This window comes from Haemorhous mexicanus, chromosome 18 (assembly GCF_027477595.1).
Source record: "Haemorhous mexicanus isolate bHaeMex1 chromosome 18, bHaeMex1.pri, whole genome shotgun sequence".
Lineage (NCBI taxonomy): Eukaryota > Metazoa > Chordata > Aves > Passeriformes > Fringillidae > Haemorhous > Haemorhous mexicanus.
Genome location: NC_082358.1, coordinates 12306639 through 12323321, shown reverse-complemented (window position 1 = coordinate 12323321; position 16683 = coordinate 12306639). Strand labels below are relative to the sequence as shown.

The following is a 16683-nucleotide window of genomic DNA, read 5'->3' as shown; positions in this document are numbered from 1 at the left end:
GTGGAGGGGGGGAAGAAAAAAAAGCGCTCCAAACAACTCTCAAATCTGTAGCCCCGCTTTAACTCAAAAAGCTGCGTTTTTATTACACAAGCGATTCCTCCTAGAATCACACACGGAGCAACAGGATCAAGTAATTTAAAAGAGCTGAAGGCAGAGCACGCAGCAAGCTGTGCCTCCCCCGGCGCTCCCGGGAGGATGTGCTGTCCTAGCCCGGCTGTTACCTGCCGGGGGGAGCGGGGGCGGTGCGGGGCCGTGCCCGCCCCCGGCCCGCGCCCCGGGGGAGGCCGGCAGCTGTCGGCGGGTGGGAGGCGTCTGCAGCTGGAAAACAGCAGCTCCGGTTGCTGATCAGATTTGGGGGTGGGGTGGGAGGTGTGTGTGGGAAAAGGCAAGCGATGGATCTTCCCTTCTTTTGACAACACTCTCCCCTTCAGGACCAAGTCGGCACTGGAGGAAATTAACTGCGAGGGAGAAGCGCTAATCACACCTCCGTGTGGGAGCCAACTCCCGGGAGCAGCGTGTGCCGCCAGCCCCAGGATATTCCCTGCCTCCAACCTGAAGTGATCCCTCCTGGAACGGTTCAGTCGCGCCTGCAGTTCACCTTTGCCTGCAGTTAACCAGCGTGCAATTTGGGTTTAATGGAGCTGGGTTTATTGTTCCTTTTTGGACTTACGATTACGTCGACTGCAGGTAACGTGAATTTCTTTCTTTCTTTGCCCACTTTCACGCATGCACACAAAGAAAGGCTGGGTGTTTTTTTGTGTTGCCTTTTTTTCCCCCCTCCTTCCAAAAGGCCGTAAGCAGCAGCCCACTCCGGTGCGCTGTAAAGAACGGCACTGCGAAGCCATCCTTTGGCCGTCCGTAGGTTTATCCCGAACCCAGCGGGCTGGCGCTGGAGCCCGGCGCGGACACAAACATAACGGTGCTCCCGGCGCCCCGGGACTCCGCAGGGAGCGGGGATGGGTCGGGCCCGGCCCGGGGGGGTGCTGCGGGCGGGGGTGTGCGGGGTCGGGGCGCCGGGAGCTGCCGGGATTTGCCGGGAGCTGAGCGCTGCTGTTGCAGGGACCGCGCTGCCCCGGCCCCGCTCCGCGCTGCCGGCGGCCGGCCCGGGACACCGCGAGCGCGACGAGAGCGGAGCGGCGGCGGCCGCGGGCGGCAGGGCCAGGGCGGACGGCGGAGCGCTGCGGCACCGGGCCCGGCGCTGCACTTGCTACACCTACAAGGACAAGGAGTGCGTGTACTACTGCCACCTCGACATCATCTGGATCAACACCCCCGAGTGAGTGCGGGAAATGGCGGGCGGGGAGTGAGCGGGGGAGCCCCGGGGACCCCGCGGGGGGAGCCGGAGGCGGGCCCGGGGTCAGGGCGGGACGGGGGGAGCCCAGCGCAGCCCCCCGAGCCCCCGCAGCGCCGCAGTCCCGGCACCTGCCCGGCCCGGGACCCCGCGCAGCGGGACGGGCACCGCGGTGTGCCAGGCACGGGTGACAGGAGCGAGAAGCGGTGATTTCCCACGAGAAATGTGTTTCTAACAACTCACCCGCTGCGAGAGCGGGAATAGAGTGCGTGCCTGCAGCTGTACTAGTTTTGATACAAATTAGCGTGGAAAAATACCGAGGCGTTAAGATGATGTTTGAAAAATTCAATATGCCAGATTTTAAGATGTTACAAAAGAAAGCCTTTTACAACTGTGCTCTGCGGAAACACAAGCTTTTGTTTGAACTCGTAATAAAAACAAATTTTGAAGCCGTTTCCCCTGGATTGGAAGTTCTGAGCTCCATGCAGGGCGGTGGGGGTGGAGCACACGTGCAGAAAAGCTGCTCTGCTGTCTGCACTGACAGTGCTTAATGGGAAGAAAGCATCCAGGAAGAGTGACACTTTGCCTACATCCCAAAGGTTAGAGGCCTCTTTTTCCTACACCACTGTATATATCCTGTCTTGCTGAGTAACCAAAACAGACTTCAGATTTGTAAAGATTCTCCCAGACCATTAGGTTCCTGTAGCAACCGCAGCGATCAGTTCAGTACAAAAATAATTAGGACATCAGATGAACCTGAGAACAAACTACTTCAAGAATTCAAGATTTTCAGACTCTGGGATGTGAACTTGAAGTACTTTGGTGACTAAAGTCTGGGAACAGTGGTAATGATTTAGATCTGCTTTTGAATCGATTGCAAAGATTTCAATGAGATTAAAATAACAAAAGGAGTAGAAAACCTGAAAGTAGCCAAAACTAGGTTAAGTCAAATGGGGTTTAGGGCACTTAATTTGTAAATTCACGTGTGTGTCCTGGCTAGAGGCCATGTCTGATGACGTCTTTTGAACTTCTACCAACCTGTGAGTATCATGTATTCACACAAGTCATTCAATTCTTCGAGTTCCATACCTGCACTAATCCACCCCAGGATTACTTAGGGTTATTTTAGCCAAATATTTATGACTCAGTAAATTTAAGTCAGACCTCACCAGTGAAAATGGGGGAATGACATTCCTTTTCCCCTACGCACTGAATAAATAGACTTCTGCTAATTTTAAACACACACTCCTCTTTTTATTCTTTAAATTTTTTTTTAGGCTATCCTGTTTTAAGTCTATAGGACTTACAATTTTCATTCCACTCCCAAAGTGATTTAGTGTGCGTTAATTCAATGATATGGAGAATTTTCCTACATGAAAGTTTTGTGCCAGTATCACTAAAGAAAGAAAAAAAATTACAAAACAAGGCTTTTAACTCTTTCATGATACCTGTAGAATTGGCAATGAAGTCTGTATAATAATCCAAATAGTAAACAGTTGTGGTTCTAAGTCTTTGCTTTCTTAACTGAAGTCAGTTGTACATAAAATAGCAGCAGATCTCTAAAGTCTACCCCCACTGGGTATAAGTTAACCTGAAATCATTTAATGTGAGGACTAGGAAATTATCTTCTTACAATTTTAATGCCATGTGATGGGATGTTTCTATGCAAACCATGGAATGAATAAATTCAATTTCAATATTAATTATTCAGACAGAATAATATGTTTTTTAGCTCCAGAGACATGAACTTGTACAACTTAACAACACTGTTGGAACTGGGTGAATTGGGGTGCTGGGAGCCCTCTGAGGTTGAAAAAGAGTGGGTGGATGATGGGGAAATTAGCCTGGAATTAGTCCAGCAGGGACTGAATTTCCTGGGCTCTGTCTGAACTGGGCAGCTTTGCTGTCCTGCTCAATGGACAGGTGACAGAGGAACAAAGCTCTCACTGAAACAGTGCAGTTGTGATTTTCATAAATCCCAGGGTTCTTCCTAGGAATGCTCCCAGGGCAGAGGTAAACATTAAATTAAGTGTATTGGGTATTTTGAACCCTTTCAGTGCAACAGGAGCGGGATTTAAGATTGTGTGCCATGAACAGGCACTAATTCTACTCTGGTGATTGATTTAGAATAACATCTCAGGAAGTCAAGAGGTTCTTTGGGATGTGAATGAGGGGAACCAGGCCTGCTTGGGCAATTTAATATCCTGAGCAAGTTACACTACTTCTTTGAAATGGAAGTAACCACGGGATGTGTACAGACTAGCTGTTTGTAAAAGGGGCTTTTACATTGCTCTTGTACACATGTTGTGGAAAGTTTTTGTGTTTACTAAAAATTTGGCTCCAATGCTACTTGGAGGATCATACACACAGTGAGAGGCCAGAAAGTTGGTGTTAAAGTTTGGAGAAGTTTTCCTGACATCTGTTGATTCTGGTATTTTTCTTGCTTATTTATATTTTTTTTCCCCACTACATCAAACCCTACAATTGCTTCTTATTTTTTTCTTTCCCCCCTGACTTATTTATTTCACTTTATTGCTTCCTGTTCCCACAAAATTTCCTCAGTACTTTCTGTTTTCAGGCTACTCTTGCCTCTACGCTTTAAAGACAAAATTTAATTTCTTGTCTGGTTTCTTTTGCTTTTCCCAACAGGAGCTGTTAAGCATTGTTGTAATATATTCAAAACAAATCTTGGTCATGGCCTCTCCTCCTTTTCTGGAAAAGCAGTTAAAGTTTTTATTGAAGCTGTTGGAGGCAGAGTGACAATAGAAGGTCTATTTCCATCCCTGCTGAGAAACCACTTAGATCAGCAGGGTGACAGTTGTAGAAAAGCACAAAATTGCAGAATTTGGAGCCTCTGACTCCCTGCAGCTTTCACCAATTAAATGAGAAATTATCTCTGCACACATGTTTTGAGTATTGCTCTATACTTGACTATGAACCAGTGCTGTTAGTCCAGACCAGGAAGAGCACCAGTGTTGGTTAGATTTAGTGAGTCTTTCATTCTGGGAACAGTGGGAAAGTGGAAAAGAAGATAACCTAGAGAAAGGCAGGTAAGTCAGAAGAGAATAATGCAATTATGTGGTGTAGACAAACAAAGGTTGCATAACAAAGATAATTAAAAGCTGGTAAACTGTTCTCACTGATAAGATTGATTAGCCAGGAATTAGTTTGCAATGTATTTTTTTTTTGTCAAGTGATTAATTATGCTTATCTTGATCTATAGCTGCAGACACATTTTAAAGAATTAATTGTCTTTTAAACAGTACCCACTGACCTAATACAGGCACAGCTTGATACTTAATTTTGTAAGTTAAGGAAGAAAATATGGGCAAGACTACTTTTAGATCTGCACTTCTTCAGAGGGGTCCTATATTTCAATATGAACTGAGATTGTACGTCCAACAGCAATAATAACAGTTAATTAATGACAGTTAATTCAGTTAATGACATGAATGTTGCTGCATGAAGCCCTATAGATGCTCAGAATGATGAGTGATAGATTAAAAAGATAACAACTCCTAAGAAAGAGTTACTATCATGAGGGCACAGATATTCAAGTGGTATGCAATTCTAAAATAAAAGTGTAATGATCATCTATGGCAATAATCCAGACATTTCCAAAGGAGAATTCTTCACTCAAACTAAGCACCAAAAATAAGAACATTTCTTTTGAAGGGTCTAAACCAAAGCAAAAGTGTTTTTTTCTTTCCTAAACGACATGTCATTTTGGTATTTGTTATTATGTTCAAAAGAGGAGTGAATGAAATGCTGTGACCACACTGCAGAGACCAGTTACATGATGATCTCAGAGTTCAGTCTGCCAGTTACATGAATTTCTGAATCAGGCAAATTGGATGGACAAAGTGAAAGGCAGATTTTAATCGAACACTTTTGCTGCTCTGATCCTCTGTACTTAACACACCTTCTTTTTCCTCTGAGGGAGGGCAAGGACAGGGACAGGACTTGTGTCTGTCTCTTTGCTGTGTGGGACACTGGGAGAGGATCTGCTCAGTGTCCCATGCTGTGGGAACACATGGGGATGCTGGAAGGATCTGATATTCTGTCACTTAATAAAAAAATTTGTTTCTGTGACTCAAGCAAGTCAGATAATCCTTAGCAACAAGTTAGCTCCAGATAGTGTCCAACAGAAATGTGTTTTCCTGACCTCAGCTGACCACTGGCTGAGGTGAGAAAGGCTTTTCAGACTCTTGTGGTTGTGTCTGTAAGTGATGATGAATGGGTTTGTCAGGAGCTAAACAGCCTGAGCAGATCCCACCTGCACCCAGCTCTCCAACAAATAAGAGTTAATGATCTTTGCTCATTACCGACTCAGGTTAACATCAGAAAGTCATCTCAGAATGGAAACAATCTGTAGCCTTTTATCACTTCACTCCCAGCTTTGCTCACACACACAGAGATGGTGTCTCAGGATGGTATTCCAACAGACAGGATTTAATACAACCCAGTGGTTACTCTGCTCTAACTGCATGTGCTGCTGGCCAGCTTTTCCTTCATAACATCTTTTTGTTACCTGCATCTCTTTGGTGATTGAATTTTGTTGAACAGAAGCCCACATAACAAAATTTAGGATGCTTTTAATCCTTCTGGACATTAAGTGATGTTCTAAATTATTATAATTACCCCAATTCTGGATAATTATATTCATCATTAAATAAGTATAGGTGATGTATTGGTGTGAAGTATTTTACTGGAAATAAAAGTACACAGCTAAAGCTCTCTTGTTCAGCAGGACAATTAAGCAGGTGCTTATAAACTCTAGATCAGATTGAAAATCCCTGCTAGTCAGAGGCATGATGATAAAACAGTGGCTGCCAGCCAGGAAGCTCAAATAAGGAAGCTGATCTGTCAGCTGAACAGTGCACATGGTTAACCTTCAGAACCAAGTGCCAAAACTGAAATGATGAATCTTTGTTGAGTTGATTTTATTTTTCTGAATGAAGCTCGCCCTGATTTTGCAATCTTTACTATCCATGGGAACATGTGGAATCTGTTTGTCTTGCAAAATCTTCATGTGAAACGAAGAATATTTCAAATAGATTTACTGAACATAGTAACAGGCTCCTCCTGTAATTGTTATATTTTATTGTGGACAAACTGATTTGATTTTAGGCCTCTCTATTCAAAGAGATATTCTAACATATTTAAAATGTGTAGTGACCTCACACTTGCTGTGTCTCACTCTCTGAAGTGTGCATAGCTTGCATGCCCTCCTCAGTCTAGAAGTAGAATATTTCCTCTGAGCTTCCTGACAGTACTCCCAGGACTGATGTTTCACAGCAACCTCAGGAAGATTTGAAATGATTTGACCGTGCAGTTCCAATCCCACATCCCTGCAGGAGCTGGCCCTGAGAAGATGAGGTCAGGGATGAGACATGCTGATAGCCAGGGCTTTGAAATTTCACCACTGCTGCTCCTGCTGGTCTAATTCTAAGAATAAACACTCTTGAGGGCTGTCAAACCACAGTCACTTTCACCAGTCTTACATTTTAACACCATGTGTTTATTTTCCCCCGGGTTTTTGTTTTATTTGTTTTTAAACCAGCGGTGGGTTTTGAACTCTACAGGCTGTAGAGAGAGGTAGGACATGCAGTAGTGTGCACTGCTGGGGTGGCTTCTGAAGCAGCAATAAGTACTCTGAATTTTAGTTTGAAAAAATCTTAATTTGATTGATTTCATCCATATTTCCCAGCTGCTCTGCCTTTTGGGCTTCACCTCAGTGGTTTTGTGCCACTGGTAAATGGTAAGAATCACTTACTGATAGAATTGACTGCCAGTCAGAGGGAGAAAAGGAATAATGTGAATTTGGGCCTGACAGACAGAAGCTGCTGCTCCAAATTTTACTTATTTCTTTAAATTAATGATCATACATCTTGTAATAGGACTGGGAGCAGATTGGGATTGACATGAGGTGCTGAAGGAGATGCTGAGAGAGGTATTTCTGTGACACACTGGCTCAGTTTATTAGGTCAGGTGAGCTCTACCCAGCCTCTCTGGGGATTTGGGGTGTTAATGGACACCCCCAGGCTTGCTTCATATTGTTTACTCCAATAAATATACCCCAGCTTTTCACTCCACAACTCAGATATTGTTCTGACCATATTTGAGAAACAGAACCTGTAACACTCCTGTTGACAGCTACAGGAGGAGGATGGAGGGTGATAAACAACTCCAGATTCTCACAGAGCCTGACCTGGGTACCAAGAAGCCCCAGGGGGAGGAAAATCAAAGCACTCATGTGGTCAGTGAACCTGAGTGCTGAAGCAGATGTGTGCAATCCTTGGCTTATTGCCTAAGTTAGATGTAATTAATGAGCTAAAACTAATTGGCATCCTCACAAATTAGCAAGTATTAATTAAAGGATAAGATAGCAAGGTCATGGAGGTGCATCTTTTTGGATAATTGGAACCTGTTCAGTATCTAGGAACACTGAGCACTACTAAATTTAGGATGTGGGAAAGAAAAGTGTGGCTATTAAGGATAAAACTTTTTTCAGCTGAAAACAGCTTTAACTTCAAAAAGCTACCCAGAAAAAGTGCAGCTTCTGAGAATGTGGACAGGATGACCAAAGCAACAAGTCAGGCATCCTTTGGAGATGTTTTACTCCTTAAATAATGGTAAGGATGGGTTAATATGGGAGGTGCCTCTATTGTGAGCTCCTAAAAACCCACGCCTGTTACAGGAAGAGCTGGAGCCAACTTCCAGAGCAGCCAATGATCTCTTCATCTGTAAAGCTACACAGTGCTACTGCAGTGCCTTTACATTAAAATATACACAGAAATATCTGTTATTTCCCCAAGCATCATCCTTCATTCTGGGGACATTTTGTCTCACTTGGAGGATGGGAAATTTTGCTTTCTTTACTCTCAGTGGTCCTTACAGGATCCCATACATTTTGGGATTGTCTGAAAGCACTGGAGACTGTTGGGAGCCTTGCTGGCCTGGATGTGTGCCAGAAAATATATTGGCTGAATCCTGAAATCACAGCATCTAAGATGATTGCTGCAACCCCCTCATCCCTTTGTTTTGGCTGAAACTCTCCAGTGCCCTGGAGGTATCTGCTGTGTTTAAGTGGCTGGGAAAGTAGGAAATAATAGCAGCTCATAGATCAATTATAACATAGCATGAGAAACTCAGCCACATGTTATAAAATTAAAATAAACCAATTGGATTTGTCTGCCTGAATTCTGAACCTTCATTGTGAGTGGGGGACAGCAGCACTCAGGCAAATCTTACTTCCCAATTCAACCTGAAGGTATTAATCCTGCAACAGGCAGTTTTCTTCTGTGGAGGATTTTCACTGTTTCAGAATGGCTGTTCGCTGGAAAAATCACTTGGTACCAATTGCTTGGTAGCTCCTCTCTTTTTTTCAACAAACAGATGCCTATTTCTGTCAATTTAATGGCAAAACCTTCCTCCAAGAGCTAGCTGGCTCTTAGGGGAAGAGCTTTTCTATTTGTTTTGTGGACATGAAGTACACAAATAATCTAGGTTATTTCAGCCTCTGATACCCAATCTGACAAGAACACACTGTGCTATGATTAGTTCTGTGCTGCTCTGTTATGCATGAGATTATCTTCAGTTCATTATCTGTTGCACTGACTAATCACAATTACAACACATGGAATAATTGCAAGCACTGAAGAGTTGTGATAGTTTTCTTGGGGCTTTTTTGCATACAGAGTAAAGAACAAATAGCTTATACTCTAGAAGCAATTATTTCCTTAAACTCAGACCTTCTCTTTGTTAGAAAATGCTTAAGAACTGAGCATGCAGACCTTTATGCACTCACTGGCTGGCTGGAGTAATCATAGTGAACCTCCCAAAAGAGTGTAATGCCTCAGAAATCACAGATTTGGATGTTGCCAATCAGATACCAGTTCAAAGAGGTACCTTGGAAAGGCTGATTCAGAAATGTCTAGGTTTGCTTATTCTCCACTTTGGAGAGAAGAAAGGCATAAAGAACTCACAGCACACCTTAGATGTAAATATATCTTAAACTCATCTTAGTTTACTTCAGGAGAATTTTGTTCTCCTAAAGGAAGAAGTGAGTTAAAAGTCAGGAATTCAAATTTTCTTGTGAAATGTAAACCTTAAAAAAAATGAATTAATTAAAAACCTGTGGATGCTGCAGAGAAATGTCAAAAAAAATTTGTAAATGGCTTAGCCAATACTTTGTCCAGGGACTGGGTCATAAAAGACAGTGTAAGGAACTGGGAAGTTCAGGATCCCCCCAGTTCTGCCTCTGCCCCACTCCAGCTGATGTTTATCTTCACTGAGGGGACACAAAGTGCCCTGTGCATATACAATTCATCAAACTTTTCATGATTATTGTTGGAAAGACTTTGGGTTGCTTTTGAAGTGTATCTTGTTTGAGTATGAATTTTTGGATTAGAAGCCAAAACCAGGCATATTTGGATTATTGTATTTCTATCTCTGATTGGCAAATCTGCACATTACCTTACACAAAAGCTTCATTCTGGTTAAAAGTCTTTGAAACTTGAAACACTTGAGAATGTCATTGCATTGGCACATGTTTCTGGTCCACTGAGAACGAAGTAGCCTTGAATACATTTGCTAAGCTATGAAGCATAATGTACTTAATTAGGAAGATCAGAAGAAGTATCTAAAATATCACTTTCCTCCTTTGCTTAAGGCTGTGATTCATGGTTCTTATCACTTGTAATTATAATTATATCCTACCCTCCTCCCTGTTTGCTGGAATTTACTGTCTCATAGGAAAGGCAGCAGATTGGTAATGGCTCTTTCCTCAGTCACTGGAGTTCACATAGTGATGGACTGAGGTAAAATCAAAAGTTGATGACAATTCTGGTTGGTCCAATAATTTGCCAATTGCAGCAATTAAAAATAAAACTCATGCCCTTCTTTGTCTATCTGACTCAGGGCAAACTGTGACTCTGTCCCACAGAGCTTTTGGTAAAACTTAACTTTGGAGTAAAAAAGCCCAATATCATATTTTGAAAGAGTGAACTTTTGAACAAGGAACCACTTTAAATAATGAAAATAACATATTACACTATTTTATGTCTCATTAGCACAATGTAGGATGACATCTGCAAAAGCTGCAAGAAGCTTCTTTATGCCCTGGCAAACAATCTGTCATTAAACAGGGCTCTCACATTGTCTAAAACACACAAAATTCATCTTTCCATTTCAGTCTCAGTTGGAGCAGGAAATTGAATAACAGAATTTTACCAGACAGTTTTCATAGAGGGTTTGTCACTGTGAAAAATAAAGGAACTTTATTCTCCCACTCCTGCCTCTAAATACCAGTTCTTACTTCATAAAAAACATGAATGTGTAAAGAAATACGACCATGGAGCAATTATTTATGTCAGGAGTTCCCTACATTAGCCATTTCACATTCATTATTGTAAAGCAGATGTCAGGATAGAATTATTAATACTCTTACATTATAAAATGGGACTTGCTCCTAATCCTAAAGACAACAAAAAGCCTTTTTAAATGATCGTTTGAGAAGGGAGGCCAAAATCAAGTCCTAAAGTCTTTTAAGACAAATGTGGGTGTTCTTGGTCTCTCCCAGTGTCCCAGCACAGGAGAAAAGTGGTGAAAATAAGGAACATTTTCTGCATGGAGGCAGACCAGGACCTGCTGGAGAAAAACCATCCCCTGAGCTCTGAACCTAGACATATTGCTTGTGATTTCCTCTCTCTCTCAGGATGATTTTATGATCAACTTAACTCTGACAGATTCAGGCTGTGAAAGACAAGGTGCACTGTTACAAATGTACTACGAGTGCAGAGGCTTGAATAAATGATTTGCATCAACTGTACTGATGTTGCATCAAAAATTGTTGTAGAGATTAGGAAAATAATGTTTCTGAACCTTTCAGCCCACCATGTGTGTGGGAAAATGGAAAATGTGCAGCTTTCCCATTAGCAGCCTAATGATGTTTTTATGAAAGCAAATGAAAGAAGCAGAGTTGTGTGAAGGTAGTGGTTCCAGACTCATTATTCAGACTTTGTTCTGTAACCTTTCTGTAACCTTTCTAGATTGACTCTGACTTCCTCTTCCCTCCTTTTTTATTTCTTTTTTTTTTTTTTCCATTCCTCCCCTCCTCTTTCTTGCTTTTGAACATGAGATTCTTTTCAGATTTTTAGCGTTTGTGGATTTGTGGCTTGCTTAGCCCATCCCTCAAGTCCTCAGTAACATTTATGAGTCTCCAGAAGTTTCATGGGGAGTACAGCTGCTGTTGATTGAGATTCTTTAACAGCTTGGAAGAGAGTAATTTATGACATCAATCCAAACTGTCCAACTCTTTTTGGGCATTTTAGCAAGCAGTGATGAACCACGTCCTTTTCTGATAAGAATATTGACTATAACCCATTAAAGAGCAGGGAAATAAAGAGAAATAAATACCTCCTAGTATTTGTTGGTGTGCTGCAGCACAGAATAGGATCTCTCACAGAAAGGTAGAACCATACAAGGAGGATTATCTGGGAGTTTCTTGCCTTTGTAACTCCAGGGGTCATGTTCCAAACGTGATGCAGTAAATGAATTGTGCTGAAAGCTTTCTCAGTTTCTCAATGATAAAATTAATGGCAAGTCAGGCTCAGAGCCATGAACTACATGACAACTACACAATGTTACTGATCTGGTGAAATCAGCACAGCTCCTCTGTAACTTCAGACCAGCCAAGGCACTGAATGTGACAGATTTTGTGCATTGGCTGGGGAAACCAGCAGAACACAGGAATAAGGAGTAAACGATAACCTGGGGATGTATTTGCATCACCTCTTAAGTATTCTATTTTCTTTTTTTTTTAATCCTTTCAGTAGAGCTGACTGTCTGCTAATTTATAACTTGGTGAAAGCCTGAGTTGACAGAGCAGAAGTTATGATCTGGAACAGGGAGAACTTAGATGAGCATAGGGTTTGATTTTTCTGCCACTATTCATTGCTTTCCATCAACAGATCTCTTCACTAAAATAGAAAAGAGGTGGAACATAATTTTGATTGGTTCCTGTGTGATTCTCACAACAGGAGGACTGTGCCATATGGACTGTCTAACTACAGAGGCAGCTTCAGAGGCAAAAGGTCCACAGGGCAGACTCAGAGTGCTCCCCAGTCCTCACTCCGATGTTCCTGCTTGGATGCTCACGACAAGCAGTGTTTGCAGTTTTGCAGAAGAATGCAGGACAGAAGGAGGTGAGTGTCTTTCCCTGTCACTGCAACCTGGCCCCATGATGAGGCCATTTCATGGAGATAAATTAATCAAGATGCATTTATCAAGAGGAAATGATTAAAAGGTATTGATTTTGAACAAAACTCCCCTCTGCAGTTGTGATGGGTTAACCCTGGCCAGCAGCCAGGCACTTCCACTGATGCTTGTTCACTTCCCCTTCAGTGGGATGGGGGAGTGAACAGGAAGAAAAAAAGCAAGAAAACTCCTGTGTCACATCAGAGTTTAATAAGTGAAGGAAAGAGGCCAGAGCCAGCCAGTACTGCTTGGAATTTTCTTTTTTTCTGTTTCTTTTTATGATGTGGTGATTTTGAAACTGCAGATCTGTCCAGTTAGGGACATGCTGAACATTGCACTGTTCTGGAATGTTTTATGCAGTCTAACAAAGAGCATGGAATTGTCATTTCATCTGTGGGGACATTGATGAGAACACAGTGAGAAGTTTGGCAATCTCTATTCTACAGAAATCATGGATCAGTGAAAAAGACAGAGGAGAAAGACCAGTGCAGGGAAGAGGAACACAATTTTGTTCAGTAGCACAGAGAGTCTGGAGGATTCTGAACAAATCAGGTATGTTACAGATGCTTTATGTTAAAAAGAAATATTCACTTTCCATAAATGTTCTTTGTATTGTAGAATCCTTAATTCTTTGAACTGATTATTATCATTCCTTCCTAAATTAAGGACAGAATTTGGCCCATGAGTTGTTTGGGGTTTTTTTCCTAATTTAATTTTAAAAATAAACTTTACTGTACACAGAACTGCTACAGCCTTTCTTGTGTTGATGTAGCTCCTTCAAAAGTTGGATTATTTGGCCATAAGCCAATACATATTTTGCCTTTTTTTTTTAGGACAAGGGCTGTTCCTGTCTATCATGTTTTTCCTCATTTAGCACTGCAGCAAATTAAGCTACACATCTCATTGCAGTGCTCCAGTAAAAGTTGAAGTGTTAAGGTAAAGAAACAGGAAAAAATTTGTGGAAGAAGTATCTGGAGAGAAAAGTAAATCTGCTTTTGATGTCAGGTATGAGGAAGTTACTGTGACCCAGTAGCCAGTTTCAAATCTTGCCACTTCTAAAAAAGTCACACCAATACCTCAATTTTTTTGCTATGAAGGGAAGCACTTGGATTAGAAGTCTCCAAGATGAATTTATTGCTGTGATTATTAGAGCAGAGCTAATCAAAGAACTGTGTAGAACTTGCTCTGCGTACACATAACCAAGGAGGGCAACCACAATTGTCTCAGGTAACAGGGACTTTGTGCTGAATGTTCAACAGTCTGGCTGTATTTGTTTGTTGGTTTGTTTTCTTTAAAGCTTTAACATTTATTTGCTGGAGCTCAGAAACAAGAACTTAAACTACAACTCTCCCTTGAGATGGACAAACTTGATGCTTCAGTGTGATGCCAGTGGAGAATTCAGCAGTAGGCAACACTTCCATTTCAGCAGTGCCCCTCTGAGGGCATGGGAACCTGTATGAAGAAGCTTTTCTCCCCTCGAGAGAGCCTCAGAAAAGGATAATCTTTATCATGTAACCTGGCAGGGAATGTATCACTATTGAGGAAAACTTCAAAGGCAGACCCAAACTTCAGCAATGCAAAGCTTCAGGAAATGTTTTTCTCTGTGATTTAAACAAGTACAATAGAAACTGTTCCACTCACTGCTTGCTCTGTGTCTGAAGAATCCATCCACAGCTCTGTGCAGGCAGCTGCAAGTGGAGAATGTGGAGAGTTAGAGGGAGATTGCCTCTACATCAGTTCTCATTAAGAATAAACAGATACAAAATATTCCTCTTGTTAATGTATGCAAGCCTGAATCATCTTATTGTAACTTTGTGGCAGATGTTTAAATGACAGTATCTATGCAGAATAAATATGAATGGCTAATATAAATATTATTATAAACTATAGCAAGTTAAGAGTATACATTGAGTATTCAATAGATTACCTAATTTAGGCACAAGTTATTCCTGCACTTGGAAGTTCCATTCAAACACACAGTGATTATTTGGGGATGCACTGTAGTTGGTGAACAGAACTTCAGTGATTCATCCCAAAGAATTTTCCTACAGATGCAAGGGTAGGACTGTGGAACTTGATGCCATCAGAGTCATTTCTGTGCTGGCCATTTGCTGTCCCAGGCCCCTTCAGGTCACACCCACAGCACATCCCCTGGGCTTTGCCAGTGCTACAAATCCCACCTTTATCTCTCCATTGAAACACCAGCACCAAACAACCCAGAAACTTGGCAATAAGGATTAAATCCAACCCTGGACGTTTTTCAGTGTAAACGATTTCTTCAGAAATTATGGACTTCTTTTTGCTACAAGGATGCAAGAGTGAGCAAAGGAAAAAGAGTAACTTTTGCAAATCCTGTTCTATATTATTTAAAAAGAGAGGAAATCCCTTACTTGTGACATGACAAATTTTTTTGGGTTTACTGACCTTCATGCAGACTTTCCCCAGGGCACATAGGTTAAACAATAACCACCTGTTGTTAAATTATATTTTAGAAGAAGAACGATGGAGATCAAAAGAAAAGTGAAAAGAAATCAGCAGTAAAAAAAAATCTATATAGGGCTTAAACCAGTGGTAATAGTTTTTGTTCAAAACAAGAAAGGGAGGTCTTTGCCAAAACATATGATATATTTTATATATATGTGGATATATTTCATAAATAAATTATTACAGTTATAAAATTAAATATATCTTTCAGTTATTGCATTTGTATCAGTTTCTTACTTGCTGTGTAACTGATTTTGTACATTTATAGAAAATAGATTATTTATTGCATAAAACCACTACACATACTATTTTTCCATATTCTTTTTTAAAAGACATTGTGTAGTTTTGGGGTTTTTAAAAAAGAATCAGTCTTCATTATGAAGAGTTCTTAATGTTCCTAGTGTTCCTTTGTGACCAAAACCCTGAAATTTCTTCCCCTGCTGGATCCCTACAGCCAGGTCCCACAGCTTGCTGCCTTTAAGAGGTTGATAATACTCCTGACAGTCTGGGAATTGAGTAGGAAAACAGGAGAACAAATTCTGTGCTAGTAATTATGCATAAAAAGTCATGTTTCAATTTTGTGTCCCTTTTGCTATAAATGTAACCCTCATCTGTCCCCTAACCCTGGGAGAAACGAGGCAAAAATTACTTGTCCTGAGAGTTCTTTTAGTGGACAATGTGTGTGGAGCTCCAGTCCCAAACACATCCCAGTGCTGAACAAGCCTCCAGAGCCTCCTCAGCTCAGCTTAATGTGAGCTGCTCAGCCTGTGTTTGGAATTCTCCTGTCTTCCCCCACGTGAATTCAATTTAAATGCTGCATTTGAAGATGGATTCACACCTTCCCCAGTCCCAAATGCTTTAATTTAATTTTAAACAATGACAAAAAAACATCGATTTCTTACTGGGTTCTTTCTTTGACATAGAGGCAGATTTAGCCCTTGAGTGTTGGGCTACAGATGTTACTGTTGTTTTTTCTCCTTAGGAAAGAGAAATCCCTTTTTCTCCTATATGAATTCCACATTGAAGGGGTTTGGTTTTGGGACTCTGGTACCAATATACCAGTAAATATAAAAATCAGTCCATTGTGAATACAGCAAAACAAAGAAAATGAGAAATAATGTTGTATCAAGCTCAGAAGAGGGAAAATTTAACTGTAGATATTTCCAAATAAACCTATAAACCACAGAATTTACCTGAAAGATGTGTGTGCTGGATTCTAGCTTTGAACTATCACTGTTCCATCTGGGAACAGTTAACAACCATGAGACAGTTATTACCTAATTTCATGTTTATAGAAAATGTCACCAGTAGCATTCCTCATTGACTCACTTTAACTAATTCTTAATTTGTACTAGAAGGTGTTAAGCTAATTGGAAGTACAACTCTTTAAAAGTTATACATAGAAATAAACTCATATAAAACTAATATATGGTTTTAATCAAAAAACAACTCTTAAAATCTGATAAATCATAAAAGGATTATTTGCAAAAGTTAGAATTAAAGGCTCTTTCATCTTTCAACATGTAATGTTACCATAGTTAGGTGTCCTCAGAATCACTCTTGTTCTGGGATATTATTTTGAGGACATTTGTACTTTTACTTTTGTAACAACAAATTAGTTCCAGTTCTTACTCTACTCAATGTAAAAC

At 41.2% G+C, this 16683-nt stretch overlaps 1 protein-coding gene across 2 annotated transcripts; it reads left to right on the top strand.

Annotated features, from left to right (window-relative positions):
- The first annotated feature begins 298 nt into the window (after window positions 1-298).
- Window positions 299-16233, top strand: EDN3 (endothelin 3). Of its 2 annotated transcripts, XM_059862497.1 has the most exons (5): window positions 318-687; window positions 1060-1276; window positions 12334-12498; window positions 12997-13102; window positions 13848-16233. In XM_059862497.1, exons 1-4 carry the CDS (start codon window positions 636-638, stop codon window positions 13067-13069), a joined length of 507 nt encoding a protein of 168 aa, XP_059718480.1. In that variant the 5' UTR covers window positions 318-635; the 3' UTR covers window positions 13070-13102; window positions 13848-16233. The 2 variants fall into 2 exon arrangements, with proteins under 2 accessions (XP_059718481.1, XP_059718480.1); XM_059862498.1 differs by lacking the exon at window positions 13848-16233 and having other exon boundaries at window positions 299-687; window positions 12911-13047.
- Window positions 16234-16683: the final 450 nt, after the last annotated feature.

What these genes read in the sequence shown, in the direction of transcription:
- EDN3 (XM_059862497.1), top strand. Translation starts at nt 636, where the DNA reads ATGGAGCTGGGTTTATTGTTCCTTTTTGGACTTACGATTACGTCGACT. An exon ending in ATCTGGATCAACACCCCCGA is followed by an intron (nt 1,277 to 12,333) that starts GTGAGTGCGGGA and finishes TTCTCACAACAG; the next exon opens with GAGGACTGTGCCATATGGAC. An exon ending in AGAATGCAGGACAGAAGGAG is followed by an intron (nt 12,499 to 12,996) that starts GTGAGTGTCTTT and finishes TCTATTCTACAG; the next exon opens with AAATCATGGATCAGTGAAAA.